This window comes from Fukomys damarensis, unplaced genomic scaffold (assembly GCF_012274545.1).
Source record: "Fukomys damarensis isolate Sample0158 unplaced genomic scaffold, DMR_v1.0_HiC HiC_scaffold_14, whole genome shotgun sequence".
Lineage (NCBI taxonomy): Eukaryota > Metazoa > Chordata > Mammalia > Rodentia > Bathyergidae > Fukomys > Fukomys damarensis.
The window spans coordinates 5,620,051-5,636,275 of NW_022900926.1; the positions used below are offsets into that span (position 1 = coordinate 5,620,051).

Sequence of the window (16,225 nt, forward strand, 5' to 3'; positions counted from 1 at the left end):
AAAAACGAAAGTCAATGTTAAGTATTCCGTTAAGTCCGGTTTAATAAATATTCAGTAGTATTTATAACAGTTCCCCCCCGCCGCGGTAAACTTCCTGAGGATTACATTTTTCTCTTAAAAGAGAAAGCCAGCCAATTTGGCTCTACTCCCAGCTTCTGGGGAGGAGTAGCACTCGCTCAAGTTTGAGCCCTCCCAGGAGATTTAGCAACACTTTTTTGCAAAAAACAAACAAACAAGCAAACAGAAAACACAGCTAGCCAGGATTATAGTTCAGTGGAACAGCGTTTTCCTAACAAGTGCAAGTCTTCTGAGTTCAAGCCTTAGCTCTGAAAAAAAAGCTGAAAATCTCAGCTGTTAATAATTATGTTAAACTTAGGCATCTGAGTAACGCACATTTTCCGTCTAACAGATACCATTATTCTGCCTACCACAATCAAAATAAGAAGTAGAAATAAATGAATTTAAGTGTTGAATTAGCCTTTAAAAGCCACATCTTGTTGATTAGTATTTCACTTATAAACCAGTTTGCAATTTTAAAATGAGCCTTTTGTTTCAGAAATATGTATATAAGGTTAATCTTTTCATCTTCAGATGATAAAAATCAAATCAAAGGGACTTTTTTGGAAACTTACTATTTTCAGATAATATATGTATGGTCAAAAGATGTATAATTTCAAAGTGAATTTAACATTTTTAACTATTATTTACACTATCGTTATTGGAGCCAGGGATTTAGCTCAGTGCTTCCACCACCTGGCTTGGCAGCACAAGGTCCCGAGTTTGATCCCAGGTACCAAAAATAAATAAATAAATAAATAATCACTATCCTTAAGTGGACTAAAGGGCTTTCAGGAAATCTCTCTTCAATTAACTGATTTAAAAAGTTCTAAGATGATTCATTATCATTCTTCTGAGGATTAGCTTTCCCTAAATATTTTGGGTTTGTAGGTAAATATTTAACTTTGTTTTCTTGGTACCATTGGTAATTATGACATTCATCGTGAGCAATGAGTACGTGTGCTTAACACATCTCGGTTCTTTTTTTTTGTATCGCGTCCCCTGCCCTCCCCTCCTTCCAACTCTCCTTCCCAACCCCATTTGTAAAAGACCCATTTCCATTTTTCTTAGCTGCTTTTTCCCCTTTAAAATCCCTTTTCCCTTTCTCCCCTCCCCCATCTCTCAATATTTCTGTCTTGTGTAGCATGTATTTAAACACAGGTAATGAAAACTCTGATAAATTTAAGGTTTCCTCTATAACACTGAATTAATTTCAACTTCGGCATGTGGCTATATCTTTAAGAGGTGACATTTCTGTGACTTTTTAGTTCACCAAACCCCAAGAGGCGAAAATGCAAGTATAGAAAACAGAATTCATCGGATACTGTAAAGGTAAACTTTCAGTCCTCACAATATCCAACCAAGGAAGGAAGATATCACACGAAATACTGGGAAGTGTCTATCCTGTCACTCGGGTAGACATAAAAAAATAAATGTAACACAGGGAAATTTGAATAGAAATGTTTCCATATCTCCAAGCAAGTGGGGATATTGTATTATTGCAGCAATTTAAAACATTTGGCAGAACTCTGTGACGGAAATCTAATGTCATACCACAGACCCAAGAGGAAAGGTTCCTAAATGGGTTTGTATAAACAACTCTAAAAAGTATCCTTGTATTTTGACCTGCTTCTGTGTTTGGATAATTTAAAACCCAATACAGCAATTAGATGTCTTTAAAAGTCATATTGATAGAGTCACTATGTTCTTCAATAAAGGTAATTTACACATTTTAGAAGGCTATTTACATGATTTTTAGAACTGCTTTGAATTTGAGATGAAGGCTGGGAAATAGGAGAGCTAAAAGTGAAATTAAGGCCTTTCTGATTGAAAGAGAACAATTGTTTTTCTAATTAAAAACATAGTAGATTATCTTATTCAATTGACATTTACAATCACCACTCATCCACCAGATCTCAGTGAAGCACACTTACATATTTTGAAAGTGTTGTCAACATTCTACCTTTGGTTCTTTTAAAGTCCCTGCCTTTCTTATTCTAATGTTCTTAATATTATACATAATATTTCTCTGCTTTCTCAAAACAGTTAACATTTGCAATGAGAAATTTGACACTTACAAAGTTTTTGCACTTTGATCATCAAGCTGAGCCCTGGTGGCTGCTAAGAAAATATTTCATCTCTTCTGATCCTTTGTTTCTGTTTATTTTTCCATGCTCCCCTCCATAAGTGGTCTAAATCTCATGTTTACTGAGTATAATTAGTACAGTACCTTGCCGTTTAATTGAAAACACATGGTCTTTGTGATGCAAAGGTTTGAGTATTTGCCTAGAGACTAAGAAGAAATATAAAACAGCATTTACTCACTGTTGCATAGTAGAGACAAAGCCAAACCACACAAAAACTAGGTAGCACTTAGGATGCATTGCAGACGGTCTTGTCCTCTCTCTGCTGGCAGCTTGTCAGGTTTGGCCAGCTATTTGGATGACAGAACTCTCCGAGAGGTCTGTTTTCCCTCTGGGTCTGGGGAGTGAACTACAATTCACTAAAATAACTACAGTAATCCCATTTTTTCTCAAGTTACTGGGTTTGGGTTAGGCTTGTGACACAGTCCCAGCTAATGAGATGAAATCTGCTGATTGCCTGTGTTAGAGTTTCTTGCCTCAAAGATTAATGGGTTGAAGAAGGAACTTTCTCTGCTCACAACCTGTCAGCCCACTAGGTATGTTACAGTATGAGGATGGGATAGAAAACCCCTGAGGTCTGATCTCGACCCACTGAAGGACTGAACCACTGGGCCAGTCACAGCTACTTCCAGATTTCATAAATGGGGAAAAATAATGGATGAAAATTTAGCATTTAAACTGTTTAATAGGATATAGGGAACTCTCCACTGGTACATGCTAAACACGGTCAAAGTACTTGATATTTTTGAATTCTAAATCACAAAAAATATTTTTAAGGACAATATTGATGTTACAAATCAAAACAACAAATGTTTGCTCCTGTCTCCTCTGTCAGGCAGCAGGCATAGCATCTTCATTGTATTTTCCTCCTCTGAACACTCAGAGAGGCCAGGGTTCCCTGAACCCTCACCAGCGGGCTGTGAGATGGAGGACGAGAGGAGAAGCAAAGGGACGAGATCAGTTGCACAGGGGCCGGACGCCTGGCTCATGCCTCGTCCACAAAGTAGAGTCAACCTGTGCTCGGCTGGTCAGCTAATAAATAAAGCGGCACAGGAGGAAGGAAGGAAGGAAGGAAACAAGGAAGGAACCAGGGAACCAGGGAGGGAAGGAAGGGAAAGAGGGAGCGAAGCTGAAATGGGAAATCACCTACACTTGAGTCCATCAGGGACCCATGTTAACCTTCACGGGAAGTGTGCCCAGCTGGGGAAGCAAGAGAGGGAAATCCAGGAAGAAAGAAGCAGATCTTTACGTGGACTGGAGAGATGGCTAAAGTCTGGTAAAAATTCATATTTTTTCAAGTTGTTTAGTAAAAATTATCAACTTCTGACAGTGAAAAGAAATATGATATAAATATTAAATTCAGTGTGAATTATTTGCTTTTTCCCATAACTGAGTGGAGAAACATAATTATTTACTTAGTAAAGAATTCTTTGATTTTTTTTTTTTTAGACCAGGTCTTGCTATGTAGTTCAGGCTGTTTTTGACCTCACTGTGTAGCCCAGACTGGCTTCAAATTTTCAACGATCCTCCTGCCTCAGCCTCCCAAGTGCTGGCATTACAGGGGCACACCACCATGCCCAGTTTCTTCGATGTTCTTTAAAACAGTCCTATTAGTTTAATATGTGGTTGAACAAGCATGATTAAGAAAATCTAATATTTAAACCAGCTATAGTTTAATATTATGGTTTTTGCAGCCCAAAGCCTCTCTAACTGAAATTAGTTACTACTTTTATTTTTCTTTCCTTTTCATACAGTTTGCCAAATTAATTTTAAACTGATAGATTAGTGCTTTTAAGATAATAAATACTAAACTACTTGGTAATTTTTTAAAAAGTACTTCTGGCCGGGCGTGGTGGCACATGCCTATAATCCCAGCACTCAGGAGGCTGACGCAGGAGCATCACTCTGAGTTCGAGACCAGTCTGGGCTACATAGTGAGTTCCAGGTCAGTCTCGACTACGTATTGAGACCCTGTCTCAAAAAACCAACAAATAAATAAATTAATTAAGCTTCTGAGATTTCCAGTACTACGTATTGAGACCCTGTCTCAAAAAACCAACAAATAAATAAATTAATTAAGCTTCTGAGATGGGAAAAACAATGTATAGGTTTTATTCATTTCCAGTCTCAAATGTACCAGCCATACATTTATGTAAATATAGAACCTCACTTTTTTTTTTCAGCTTTAATTGAGTTTATTGGTACATTTTAGGGATACAGTACAGTTACATTCATTGTTGGGATCTCGTACCTCTACATGGCAAGTCTTGATTCTCATTTTTTCCTCTTACCTCTGCCCTGCCTTCACCCCCTCCTCCCCTCCCCATCTACAAACACTTTATTTTCATTCTCTTACATTTTTTTCTTTTCCCTTATTACCCTTCCCCTACCCATCCCACCTTCCCTACACCTTTAGCTCCTTTCTTCCCATTTCTAAATGTCAGTAACCTTATTAGGATCTTATGTATTATTGCAGATTATTCACACCAGGGACACTATTCGGTATTTACACATGTGTGACTTATTTATTTCACTTAGGAGTATATCTTCAATATGTATCCATTTTCCTATGAATGAATCTATTTTCTCATTCTTTATGGCTGAGTAATATTCCATTTCATAGAAAAACCACAACTTCTCCCCTGCTCCTGGGTAGGAAGAATCAACATAGTGAAAATGGCCATACTACCAAAACTGCTATATACATTCAATGCAATGCCAATTGAAATTCCAACACTATATTTCACAGAACTAGAAAAAAGAATCCAAAAATTCATTTGGAACCACAAAAGACCTAGAATAGCAAAAGCCATTTTAGGCAACAGACACGTGGCCCCAGGTGTAACAATTCCCAATTTGAAACTATACTACAAAGCCACTGTGATAAAAACAGCATGGTACTAGCAAAGAAATAGGCCTGAGGATCAGTGGAACAGACTGGAAGACACAAAAACAAATGCAGATGTACTCAGCTACCTCATCTTTGACAAAGGAGCTCACCATCCTCAGTGGAGGAAAGATAGCCTCTTTAATAAATGGTGTTGGAAAAACTGGATATCAACCTGCCACAGATTAAAATTAGACCCTTATCTTTCGCCATGCACTAAATTAAAATCCAAATGGATTAAAGATCTAAATATTAAAACAGAAACATTAAACTTGCTGGAAAGTAAGTTAGGCAGAACTCTGGAAGACATTGGTATAGGAAAAGACTTTATGAACAAATCCTCAGTAGCACGGGAACTAGCAGATAGAATCAACAACTGGGATCTCATCTTACTAAAAAGCTTCTGTACTTCAAAAGAAACCAACAGCAGAACTAAGAGAAAATCTACAATATGGGAAAAAATTTTTACCAGCTGTTCCTCAGACAAAGGACTATTATCAAGAATATATAAAGAACTCAAAATAATCAGTCCCCCCAAATATAAAGACCCGATTCAAAAATGGGCATCCGAAATGAACCGACATTTCTCTGACAAAGAAGTAAAAGCAGCAAGAAAATATTTGAAAAAATGTTACACATCACTGGTCATTCGAGAGATGCAGATGAAAACAACACTGAGATTCCACCTCACCCCACAAAGAATGGCTGCTATCAAGAAATCACACAATAAAAAATGTTGGCGGGGTTGTGGGGAGAAAGGAACCCTTCTCCATTGCTAGTGGGAGTGCAGACTGGTGCAACCACTATGGAAATCAATATGGAGATACCTCAAAGAGCTTGGACTGGAGGTTCCATTTGATCCAGCCATCCCTCTGCTGGGTATCTTTCCAAGAGAACTAAAAGAATCATATCACAGAGAAGTATGTGCACCCATGTTTATAGCGGCACAGTTTGTAATAGCTAAATCTTGGAAACAGCCTATTTGCCCATCCGTTGGAAACTGAACCTCACTTTTAATATGGACTTTTTCATCAAAGAAAGTAGCCAAGTACTGAGTTAAAAACTTTATAGTAGAAATATTTGTGTATCTTACACGTAGCCAGGGAGTTGAAAAGGTAGCTCTTTGTTCTGTCCCTATTAACTATAATTGCTAAACAATTAAATCAGCTACCTGTGTGATATTTAGAAGCTGCTAAATTTAGCTGATAAATTTAGAACTACTACTTGGTTATTGGAATTTTTCATATTTTTAAGGGATATCATGCAATCCATTATCAAAACTAAAAAGCATCAGCCCATCCTACTTATAAGGATGATCAATTACTTTTCCCTTCCTTGGTTTGAAAGTTACTTGCAATAAAAATTACTTGAAGTTCTATCTTTTTCTGGGTATTTAACCCATTTTGACATCTTTTAAGCAAGTTTAGAAATATTCCAGACTTTAAGTTTGTTGTTTTCTGCATCCTAGAATTTTATGCAGTAACTTCTGAAAGTAAAACAGCCTTGGATTGCTGGAAATACGAAAGAATTTCTTGAGATTCTTAGAAAACAAGCGGACCTCATTTCCTGTCATCAATCTTCACTGTAATTCTACCAGGCAAACAGCAAACAAAGGTGTTTCTGTTTCCCCTTCAGATATAAGCAAGGGATTGATTGGGCAGTGGTGGTATAGTTAATCAAAGGGGTGGCTTTCGATTTTGAAATTAATCACTCTTTCCACAAGTATTGGGTATTGCACTCACAAGCGTTGTATTTCAGTGACACAGAGGTTTTGGGAAAGAGAAATTGGATGGATGTATTAGTTTCCTGTTGGAACAAATAACCACAAATTACCAGATACTCACCAGCCTGAAACAGTAAGAATGTATTTTGGCATCCACTAGTGTGAAATTAGTGACCCCAAAGCCAAATCAGGGCTTATACTACCTGCCATATCTCTAGGGGAACATGTGCTTTCTAGTCGCTGAGGGAGCCCCTGCTTTGCAGGCATTTCACCCCAGTATTTAAGCCCAAAGTTTGCTTTGCCCTGTTCACATTGTTTTGTGTGTGAAATGTCCGTTGGCCTCTCTCTAACAAGGGAATATGGAGATACACTGGGCCCAACCAGAAAGCCCGGGGTAATCTCCCTACCACAAAATCTTTAAATTCAGCACATCTGCAAATACTTTTTATTTTTATTTTTACCATATATGGTAGCACTCACAGCCTCCTGGGACTGGTCTGTGAATATATTTGAGAGGGTCCCTTCTTAGCCTACGATTGTGTGGTATAAGAAGGGAATTTTTAAAATGGAATAGAATGTATTAGCTGCATTAAATGAACAGCTTCAAATTCACATGCTCTGCTTTTTAAAAATGCTTGGAAACAGCCTATTTGCCCATCCATTGGAAACTGGATAAAGAAGTTGTGCTTTTTCTATAAAATGGAATATTACTCAGCCATAAAGAATGAGAAAATAGATTCATTCATAAGAAAATGGATACATATTGAAGATATTCTCCTAAGTGAAATAAATAAGTCACACATGTGTAAATACCGAATAGTTTCCCTGGTGTAAATAATCTGCAACAATGCATAAGATTCTAATAAGATTACTGATATTTAGAAATGGGAAGAAAGGAGCTAAAGGTATAGGGAAGGTGGGATGGGTAGGGGAAGGGTAAAAAGGGAAAAGAAAAACATGTGAGAGAATGAAAAGATGAAAATAAAGTGTTTGTAGATGGGGAGGGGAGGAGGGGGTGAAGGCAGGGCAGAGGTAAGGGGAAAAAATGAGAATCAAGACTTGTCATGTAGAGGTACAAGATCCCAACAATGAATGTAACTGTACTGTATCCCTAAAATGTACCAATAAACTCAATTAAAGCTGAAAAAAAATGCATTATAGCTGGGGGTGGTGGCACATGCCTGTAATCCTAGCACTCTGGAGGCTGAGGCAGGAGGATTACTGTGAGTTCTAGACCAGCCTGGGCTACATAGTGAGTTCCAGGTCAGTCTCAACTACACAGTGAGACCCTGTCTCAAAAATCAAAACAGAACAAAACAAAACAAAAACCAACCAAACAATGCATTATAATTTATCTGAAGCCTGCTCTTCAAATATATGTGTAACCGGAATCACAGGGAGTTTCCTTGCCACTAGTGAGACCTGGGCTAATGCAACACCCTTTGACACAGGGAAAACTGTTCTTATTAGAATATTTTAGCTGGGGTTTCAAAAGAGACCAGTGAATATGACTTGTAAATTATTTGCTGCCTTTTCCTGATGCCGCATCTAAGCACAAGCAGTTACACATTTGTGACAAGGAAACCGAAGCTACCTTCTCAGCAATTTAAACTTTCCGCTCTTCTCCTCCGTTAGCTTGAGTTACACAGCCATCTATCTTACAGCCTCGTGTACAAACAAATGTACACCGACAAAATCACTATCTGATTCTTAAGTTGCACAAGAATTTCAACTTTTAGAAATAGCGGGTTTTTTTTAATTTCTTATTCTTTATTAACTTTCCAAGCCTCCAATTTATTTGAATATATCAATTTGAATGTTCTTCATTTATCATTGCAAGTGTCAGAAAGACTTTCAATAGACTCCTCCCAGCCAGAGGGCCATGGGGCTTTGAGGGTCATGGTATGAAATGTTTATCATTGATTCAAAGGCAAGAAAACAGTCATACAGAAGTGCAGTGATGCTGAATTAATTCTGGTACTATTTTTTTTTTTAATGAAAGGGAATTATTTTCTACTTTTTGCTTCAAGAATAGAAGACCTGCCGGATATTGAGCTCAGTGGTGCCACCTAAGTTCAATCCCCGGTACCAAAAAGAAAAAAGCATAGAAAACCTTTTGAGCGTGCTTTTTACTTCTATGTGCATAAAACTTAATACCCACATTTATGTGTCCATGGCCCACTGGGTATCCTAATACCCACTGAACGTCCAAACATTGATAGTCTTTCCTCAAAATAGTTTTTTCAAGCAAAATATCATCAGATATAATTTCCAAAAGAATGCATACATCCAGCTAAACTAAACATTTTTCAGCAAACTCTAAATTTTGAAAATTGGTCCTACTAACGGATACATATTGAAGATATATTCCTAAGTGAAATAAATAAGTCACACATGTGTAAATATGGAATAGTTTCCCTGGTGTGAATAATCTGCAATAATACATAAGATCCTAATAAGATTACTGACATTTAGAAATGGGAAGAAAGGAGCTAAAGGTGTAGGGAAGGTGGGATGGGTAGGGGAAGGGTAATAAGGGAAAAGAAAAAAATGTGAGAGAATGAAAAGATGAAAATAAAGTGTTTGTAGATGGGGAGGGGAGGAGGGGGTGAAGGGAGGGCAGGGGTAAGGGGAAAAAATGAGAACCAAGACCTGTCATGTAGAGGTACAAGATCCCAACAATGAATGTAACTGTACTGTATCCCTAAAATGTACCAATAAACTCAATTAAAGCTGAAAAAAAAGAAAAAAAACAGTGAAAGCCCAAAAAGTTAAACAGTAGATAATTAGTGTGATGACTCAGAGTCCGTGCTAGATCTGTAAAGTATGTTATAGATGCCTCAGTGGGACCTGTTCACCAAATGAAAAGAATCAGGGAGAGGAATGCACAGAAAGATTCTTATTTAATTTAGGCATGCATGATTTAATCATGTATTCACAGGAAAAAATATTGGAAACTTACACTGGTACTGGTGTTTATTTCTAAGCATATAGTTTTCATAATCTTTCCTTTCTGATGTTCAAAGATTCCAAATATTTTCTACAATAGGAAATTTCTGTTAATGGGGAAAATGATGTATCTTATTTTATAATCAACTAAAAGTTATGCATTTTAGGATGTCTATGCAAAGATTACGAGATATCTTTATTGGATAACAGCGATTATCTTGAAAAAAGGTAAAAAATCTGCCTTCATCTTTGATCTGTAGCATGATCTATAATTACATGAATTAGATGTGACAAGATGTGTGGGTATGAACATGGGGTTTGTATCATAAAGCAGACTACGTCTGGTCATGAGATGACCTTAGGAAATAGATTGCCTTATTTGTATCTATTTAGCTCTTTATCATAATGGATAAAGAAGTGAAAAGAGCACCTGAAGAGATTACACGACGCCACTACTGTAGATAAGTTTATTAAGCTAACATATAATTAACTTTTAACAGAAGATGAATGTATTTCCTTTTTTTTTAACCAGGAATGCTAATTTTACTTTATGAGCATCCACTCATTTCTATTAGCACATCTTCAGTGTTCATAACACCTGTTAACGATTCTCAACCTTTTTAATGTTTTGCTTAACGAAATTTCCTTAACGATGTCCTGTATTGATGAAAGCATCTCAGGAACAGTTCGTAGATCTGATGGTATCTTCACATTTGTATTAACAGTATGATATCCATGACATCGCTGCGCTGACTGCGGCTTGGCATTACAGTACAGATAATCGTGTCAGATAACATTCCCATGGATCGCCTTGATCGCATCCAACACAGATGTAGCTCGAATCAAGAGAGTAGCTCAGTGACACCCTGTCACGTTCTCGGTAGCTCCCCAGCACGGGCTGCCCTCACTGCACTCAGCTGAAACATGCGTGCTCCGTGGCCTAACTCTGACCCAGCACTTAAAGACCCATATGACAAGGAGTCTGGTTGTGCTTTCCTCTTTCACCTTCCAGTGCTAATATTGCTAAGTAATAGTTTTCTAGATTCGGAAACTTTTAAGAGAAACTTACTAATTCAATTTCACTCATATATGTGTGTGTGTGTGTGTGTGTGTGTGTGTGTGTGTATGTGTTTAATATATTGACAGTCCAAGCAGGCATTGTATTACCAGCATTTTTGTCTAAACAAAAACAAATTATCCCTGCAGTGCTATTGGCAGCCTAAATATTTAAAGAAAGGAAGACAAATAAACAAAATGAAAGAGAGGGTTTTAAGTAAAGTCACTTTTTTTCAGAGACCAATAAAACATTTGTTCACACTTAAATTTTTTAAAGATACAAATTAAAGTGAAACATAATTAGAAGAATAATGTAGTTGTTCTTCAATATTTCACTGAGTAACATTTTGCTCAAGAAGCCTTGCAGCATTAAAAAATACATGAAGAAAAATATAAAGGATTTCCTTTGAAACAATGGAATACTCCATAATATTACATTATTCTAACATGTTATTCTCTCTGCAGGCATAAGGAAAATTAAAGAAATTAGAAGGCCAGGCAAACTATCAATTTAAATCACCATTTCAAATAATGCTTGCCTCTGCAGTGTAATAGTATAAAAGAAATTCTATTTTTTCCTGAAATTGATTTTGCAATCACTGTTGATTAGTGAGAAAGATATCAATATTTATTTGTCTTCAGTAATAGCCTCCTTTCCCCACAACTTTTCTAGACACTATTTTGGAAATACAATGACATAGCGTTCAGTTTCTCTCAACATACTTTAAAATTTAATATCATTTCAATAAATAAACATTGAATTTGTATCTGTACATGAAACCTGCAAAACTATTCTAAAATTCACATCCTTTTGTAGTTCAAATATATTTTATAATCCACAAACGTATAGACTTTAACTGTAGGCAGTTTTACCATCAAAGAGAGAAGAGCCTAAGCTCTGGCAGCGTCATTAGGATGCATCTTGTTATTTTCCAATAAAATACTTGCCAGGTTTTTAGTTTTAAACCACCTAGTTTCCCTCACTATCTATAATACAGAGTTTGCCAAAAATGTAGACACACTTCAAGAAAAGAAGCACTTGTACAGATATGTTAATACTAAATTTAGTGAGGCATCATAAGATTAATTCAAGTTGCCTTTGGCCTCTACAGAGACAGGCGGTGCTCCAAGTGGTGGCCGTGAACTTCCAGTCACTAGTGCAGTGAGCTGCTGCTCGGGTGGCCTTGGTTATTGAAATGCTGCAAGGCACATTTCTTCTCCAAAGGTGGCAGTGTAGTGGGTTTTCTGTGATGCATATCATCCACTGATGGTCCCCCATGGAGGGTACCACCATCTGGTGATGGTGTTTTGCTTTCCCGGAAGGCTGTGTACATTTTTGGGCAGACCGTGTATAACTGTGTAACCATGGATCTGAATGTAGCCAGTGTTTAGGTTTATTACGATTGACAGCCTTAACTAAATTGTGTCTTATTTGGCTAATTTGATTTTATCATTAGAGTCACAGATACAACAGGGAAGTCATGATGATTCGATTACTGTTCTAACTGATAGTTGGGGATTCTTGTCAAACCAGCCTCTTGGGTGCTTTCCTTGGAACTGCAGACACAGGGATGTTTATCAACTCGATAGGATTTCTCTTTCATCACGTGTAACGTGTTTCTGGGTGTAACATAAAGTATGAACCTTTTTTGCAAAAATAAAAACAGGAGGCTAACGCAAGATGAGTTTTGTAACAGAAATGTACGAGTTAGGTGATCTCCAGCTCCTACCCTGTTAGGCTATCTCTCCCGGGCGAAATACCCTTTTCAATTCTATTCAGACCGAACAATGGTCCATTCTATCACCCATAGTAGCTGCAGCAACTGGGGATGAGCTAGTGCTTAAATAACTAGGATGAGCCATTTTAAGAGCACTGCGATCAATAGAATTTATTCAATAAAACAATGCAAGCCAAATTACAAAGGGATGCAAAATTTCCACCATAATTAGGCAAAGAGGCAAAATCCAATTGGAAGGTGTTTAATTCAGATGAACCCTAGGTATTAAATTGAAAAGAGCAAGAGAAGAAAAAACAACAAAATGAACTTAAGAGAAAGAAAAACAGGGGTAAAAGAAAGTTAAATAAGGCAAAGGTAATAAGTAAAATAAAAAGATAATTTAAAATAGATAACTTCTATTGATGATGGGTTACTCTGGGAAAAAAGGATAAAAGAGAGGCACAGAATCATTACCAATAATTATTATCAAATGCAGCTCCTACAACAAGATATGGAAAATGCTTGATAATTATGTAGTATGCTAAAATGAAATATAAATTATTTTTAATGAAATCAAATCAAAAATGTTTTTCATTAAATGCCACCTACCTGTCAATATTGGCATTAAAATATTAAAAGGCTCTTATTTTCTTCTCCGGGAGAGAACATGTTACAGTAAGGAAATAAGTCCGGGTTGCAAGTTCGGCTTCATGCATCAATATTTCACATGAGTTAAAGTGGGCAATCCATTTTTAAATATCCTTTGGGGATGTGCAGAGGCGATGGTGTAGCATAGTCATTGCACTGAAATGGCCACCCGCATGGAGACCCCAAGCATTGCACCGGGTACTTTCCCACCTTCTGCCTTTCCGCCCTCACCCAAGCCCTGTGAGTTCTTGGCTGAAACCAAGTCGTGAGAACATCTGTGTTAGAAGTCAGAACTTCTAACTGTCTGGCAAAGCCAGACATTGTGGTGCAAATTCTGAATCTCTGTGTGCGATTAATGTGTACGTGACCTGTTACCTTGTGTGTTCTTATAGAAAATTATTAACTTCAAAGGTTTCAACAAAATCATTAGCTAAATTTGAAAAATGAAGCCAAATATGTTTACATCAATATTTACACGTAAATGTAAGCAACAAAATATAGAAGATGTCTAGATCAGGATGAAAACACCAAATTCTTGTTTTATATTAAATATATATTATTGGGCGAGGGATTTAGCTCAATGGTGCCATCACCTGCCTCAAAACCACAAGGTACTGAGTTTGATCCCTGGTACCAATAAATAAATAAATAAATAAGTATGATTAAGATCATGAGTATGACATATTACACACATATGCAGATAAAAAGTTTTAGCATTTAATTAACTTAATATATAAGAAAGGCAGCACTGCCTTGTCTCAGGTGTATCAGGAAGTGTACCCACCAGTGACAAGCTTTCCAGGATATTTGGTGCATTTAGTTCAGTATCTTTCATCAGATCTTACCAAACATTTTACTATGTTGCTATTTTAGTTTATAGCAAGTAGTTTATTTAGCTTTCTGCCATAAATAAAATAGGGAAATTATTCACTGTAAATAAAGAACATGACAAAACATTATCATCTGCATGAGTGCTGCTCTCTCTCTCTCCCTCTCCTCTTCCTCTTCCCCTTCTTTCTTTCTTAAATGACTGAAACCTGTAGGTACAACTTTTTCTTGCCTTGTTACTTTTATATCACTCAGCATGTTATAGAGATAGGTAAATTTTCCCCCTCATTGGTGAGAATTGAACCAAAGATCACCACACTTAACTACACCCTCAAGGCCTTTATTATTATCATTTTATAGTTGTTGTTGTTATTGTTGTTATCATTATTATTATTATTATTATTACTTGCAATCCTCCTGCATCTGCCTCATAGAGTGCTGGGTGTATAAGCGTGTACCTCCACACCTGGCTCTTCATTATATTTCTAAAATAATCAAATAATTATAGAATTTAGTTTTTTTTAAGTTTAGTGATATGAACTTATATTTTGCAATACTTGTGATATGTATTTATATTTTGCAATAGTTAGCAAATTTGAATGCTTCCTGCGATCTGTTATTTAACATAAATTCCTCTCAAGCAATAGAAAATATAAATAGCTAACTATATATCTAGTCATTTTCCTTAGATGCAATATCTAATATTTCCCACTAATCTTATGACTTGGGAGTTCAGAAGTTCAAGTTCTGTTTGAATCTTGCTCAAATGATTCCAAGTTAATTATGTGTTATGTCTCTCTTGCCTCTCCACAGTATGCTGTCTGGCTGGTCCTCTGGGTTACGTGGAATGTGTTTGTTATCTGCTTCTACTTGGAGGCTGGGGACCTCTCAAAGGTAATTTCCCATGTGATTTGCCGAGTCACCAGTAGTCAGTCTGTTAGCAAATCCCTTCCTCAGTGGGCAGATCCACTGCGCTCTTGTCACCTTAGTACCGTTGCATGAAGGCAATTGGAAAGGTGTCCTGACTTACATCTCTGCATCAGAGATCTGTTTTCTGTGTCACAGAAATGGGCCTTTGTGTTTTAATTAAAATCGATGTGAATTGTTGATTATGATAATCAACATGCAATGTGCTTTTTCTAAAATTAATTGAGATGTTTCTGAAGATGAATAGGCATTTTTCAGAATGGAATGTCTTGCCTTTTTAAATCACTTAGTTTGGTTATTTCTCTGCTAATCATGTTTCTTACTGACCCCAAATAGTAAAGCAATAATTCAAACAAGGTGTTTTAGCTGAATAAAATTTTCATCATGGAGATATAATTTATTACTGAAATAAATAACATGTATAATCCTAATGTCATATAGAAGAGACTGAAAATATTTGTCTTTTATCACTAAGACTTTTTAAGTATGCGTGTACATGTATGTGTTGTTATATATTTCACACGAGTGCCTTTGCAATTGAAACGATGTATTTCTGATCGCTAAAACTACTGTTGTTCTTTTTCTGCAACACAAAGAACACTGAATATCTTTATTAGATAATCCTCTCAAAAGAGTAGTAAATCTTGATTCCAGAGAGAGTTGTAAACTTATACTTTATACTAATTTTGAAAGACATATTTAAAAATGTTCTTTTATATACTTCCTTATAAAGCAAAATAGCCCTGAAAATACACTGAGATTTTTTTTTTTTTTTATCGTTGTTGTACTGGCGATTGAACTTGGGACCTTGTGCTTGTGAGGAAGGTGGCGGCTCCACTGAGCTAAATCCCCAGCCCTACACTGATATTTTTAAAGCTCAAAGATGATCACATGGTATAAAAGCCTGAAAGAGTTAAAGGAAGAGGAGGAGGAGGGAAGAGAAGAGGAGGAAATTTGTTCCCCAGAAACTACTGCTCTGTAGGGTGTGCATTTTGGCAGGGCAGAGAAGGAGGGAGTGGCGGTGGCACAGTGAGGGTCCAGCACAGAGTTTCACAAAGCACTCAAAGTGTTGATGATGCTTGTTGGCACAGTTAAGGAGAAGTGTTGACTTGGTTGGCCTGAGAGCAACCGATAAATTATAATTCTGGTGTGTCCAGGTGGGTCCTGGAGGCCCGAGCCTGGGTCCTGCCCTGGCCCTTGGTCCTCTCCTCTCTGGCTCCGTTCCGCTGCTCTTCTTTCCAGTTCCCATGAACTCAGCAGCTTTGTCCCGACAGCCCTTCACCATAGC

General features: G+C 37.0%; 1 protein-coding gene across 1 annotated transcript in view; it reads left to right on the forward strand.

Moving 5' to 3' along the window:
* Positions 1-16,225, forward strand: part of Nkain2 (sodium/potassium transporting ATPase interacting 2) — a 500,786-nt gene that overhangs the window by 56,837 nt on the left and 427,724 nt on the right. The window contains exon 4 of the mRNA XM_010625769.3: positions 14,824-14,904. Coding sequence (XP_010624071.1) covers positions 14,824-14,904 — 81 coding nt within the window. The remainder of the gene's footprint in view (positions 1-14,823; positions 14,905-16,225) is intronic.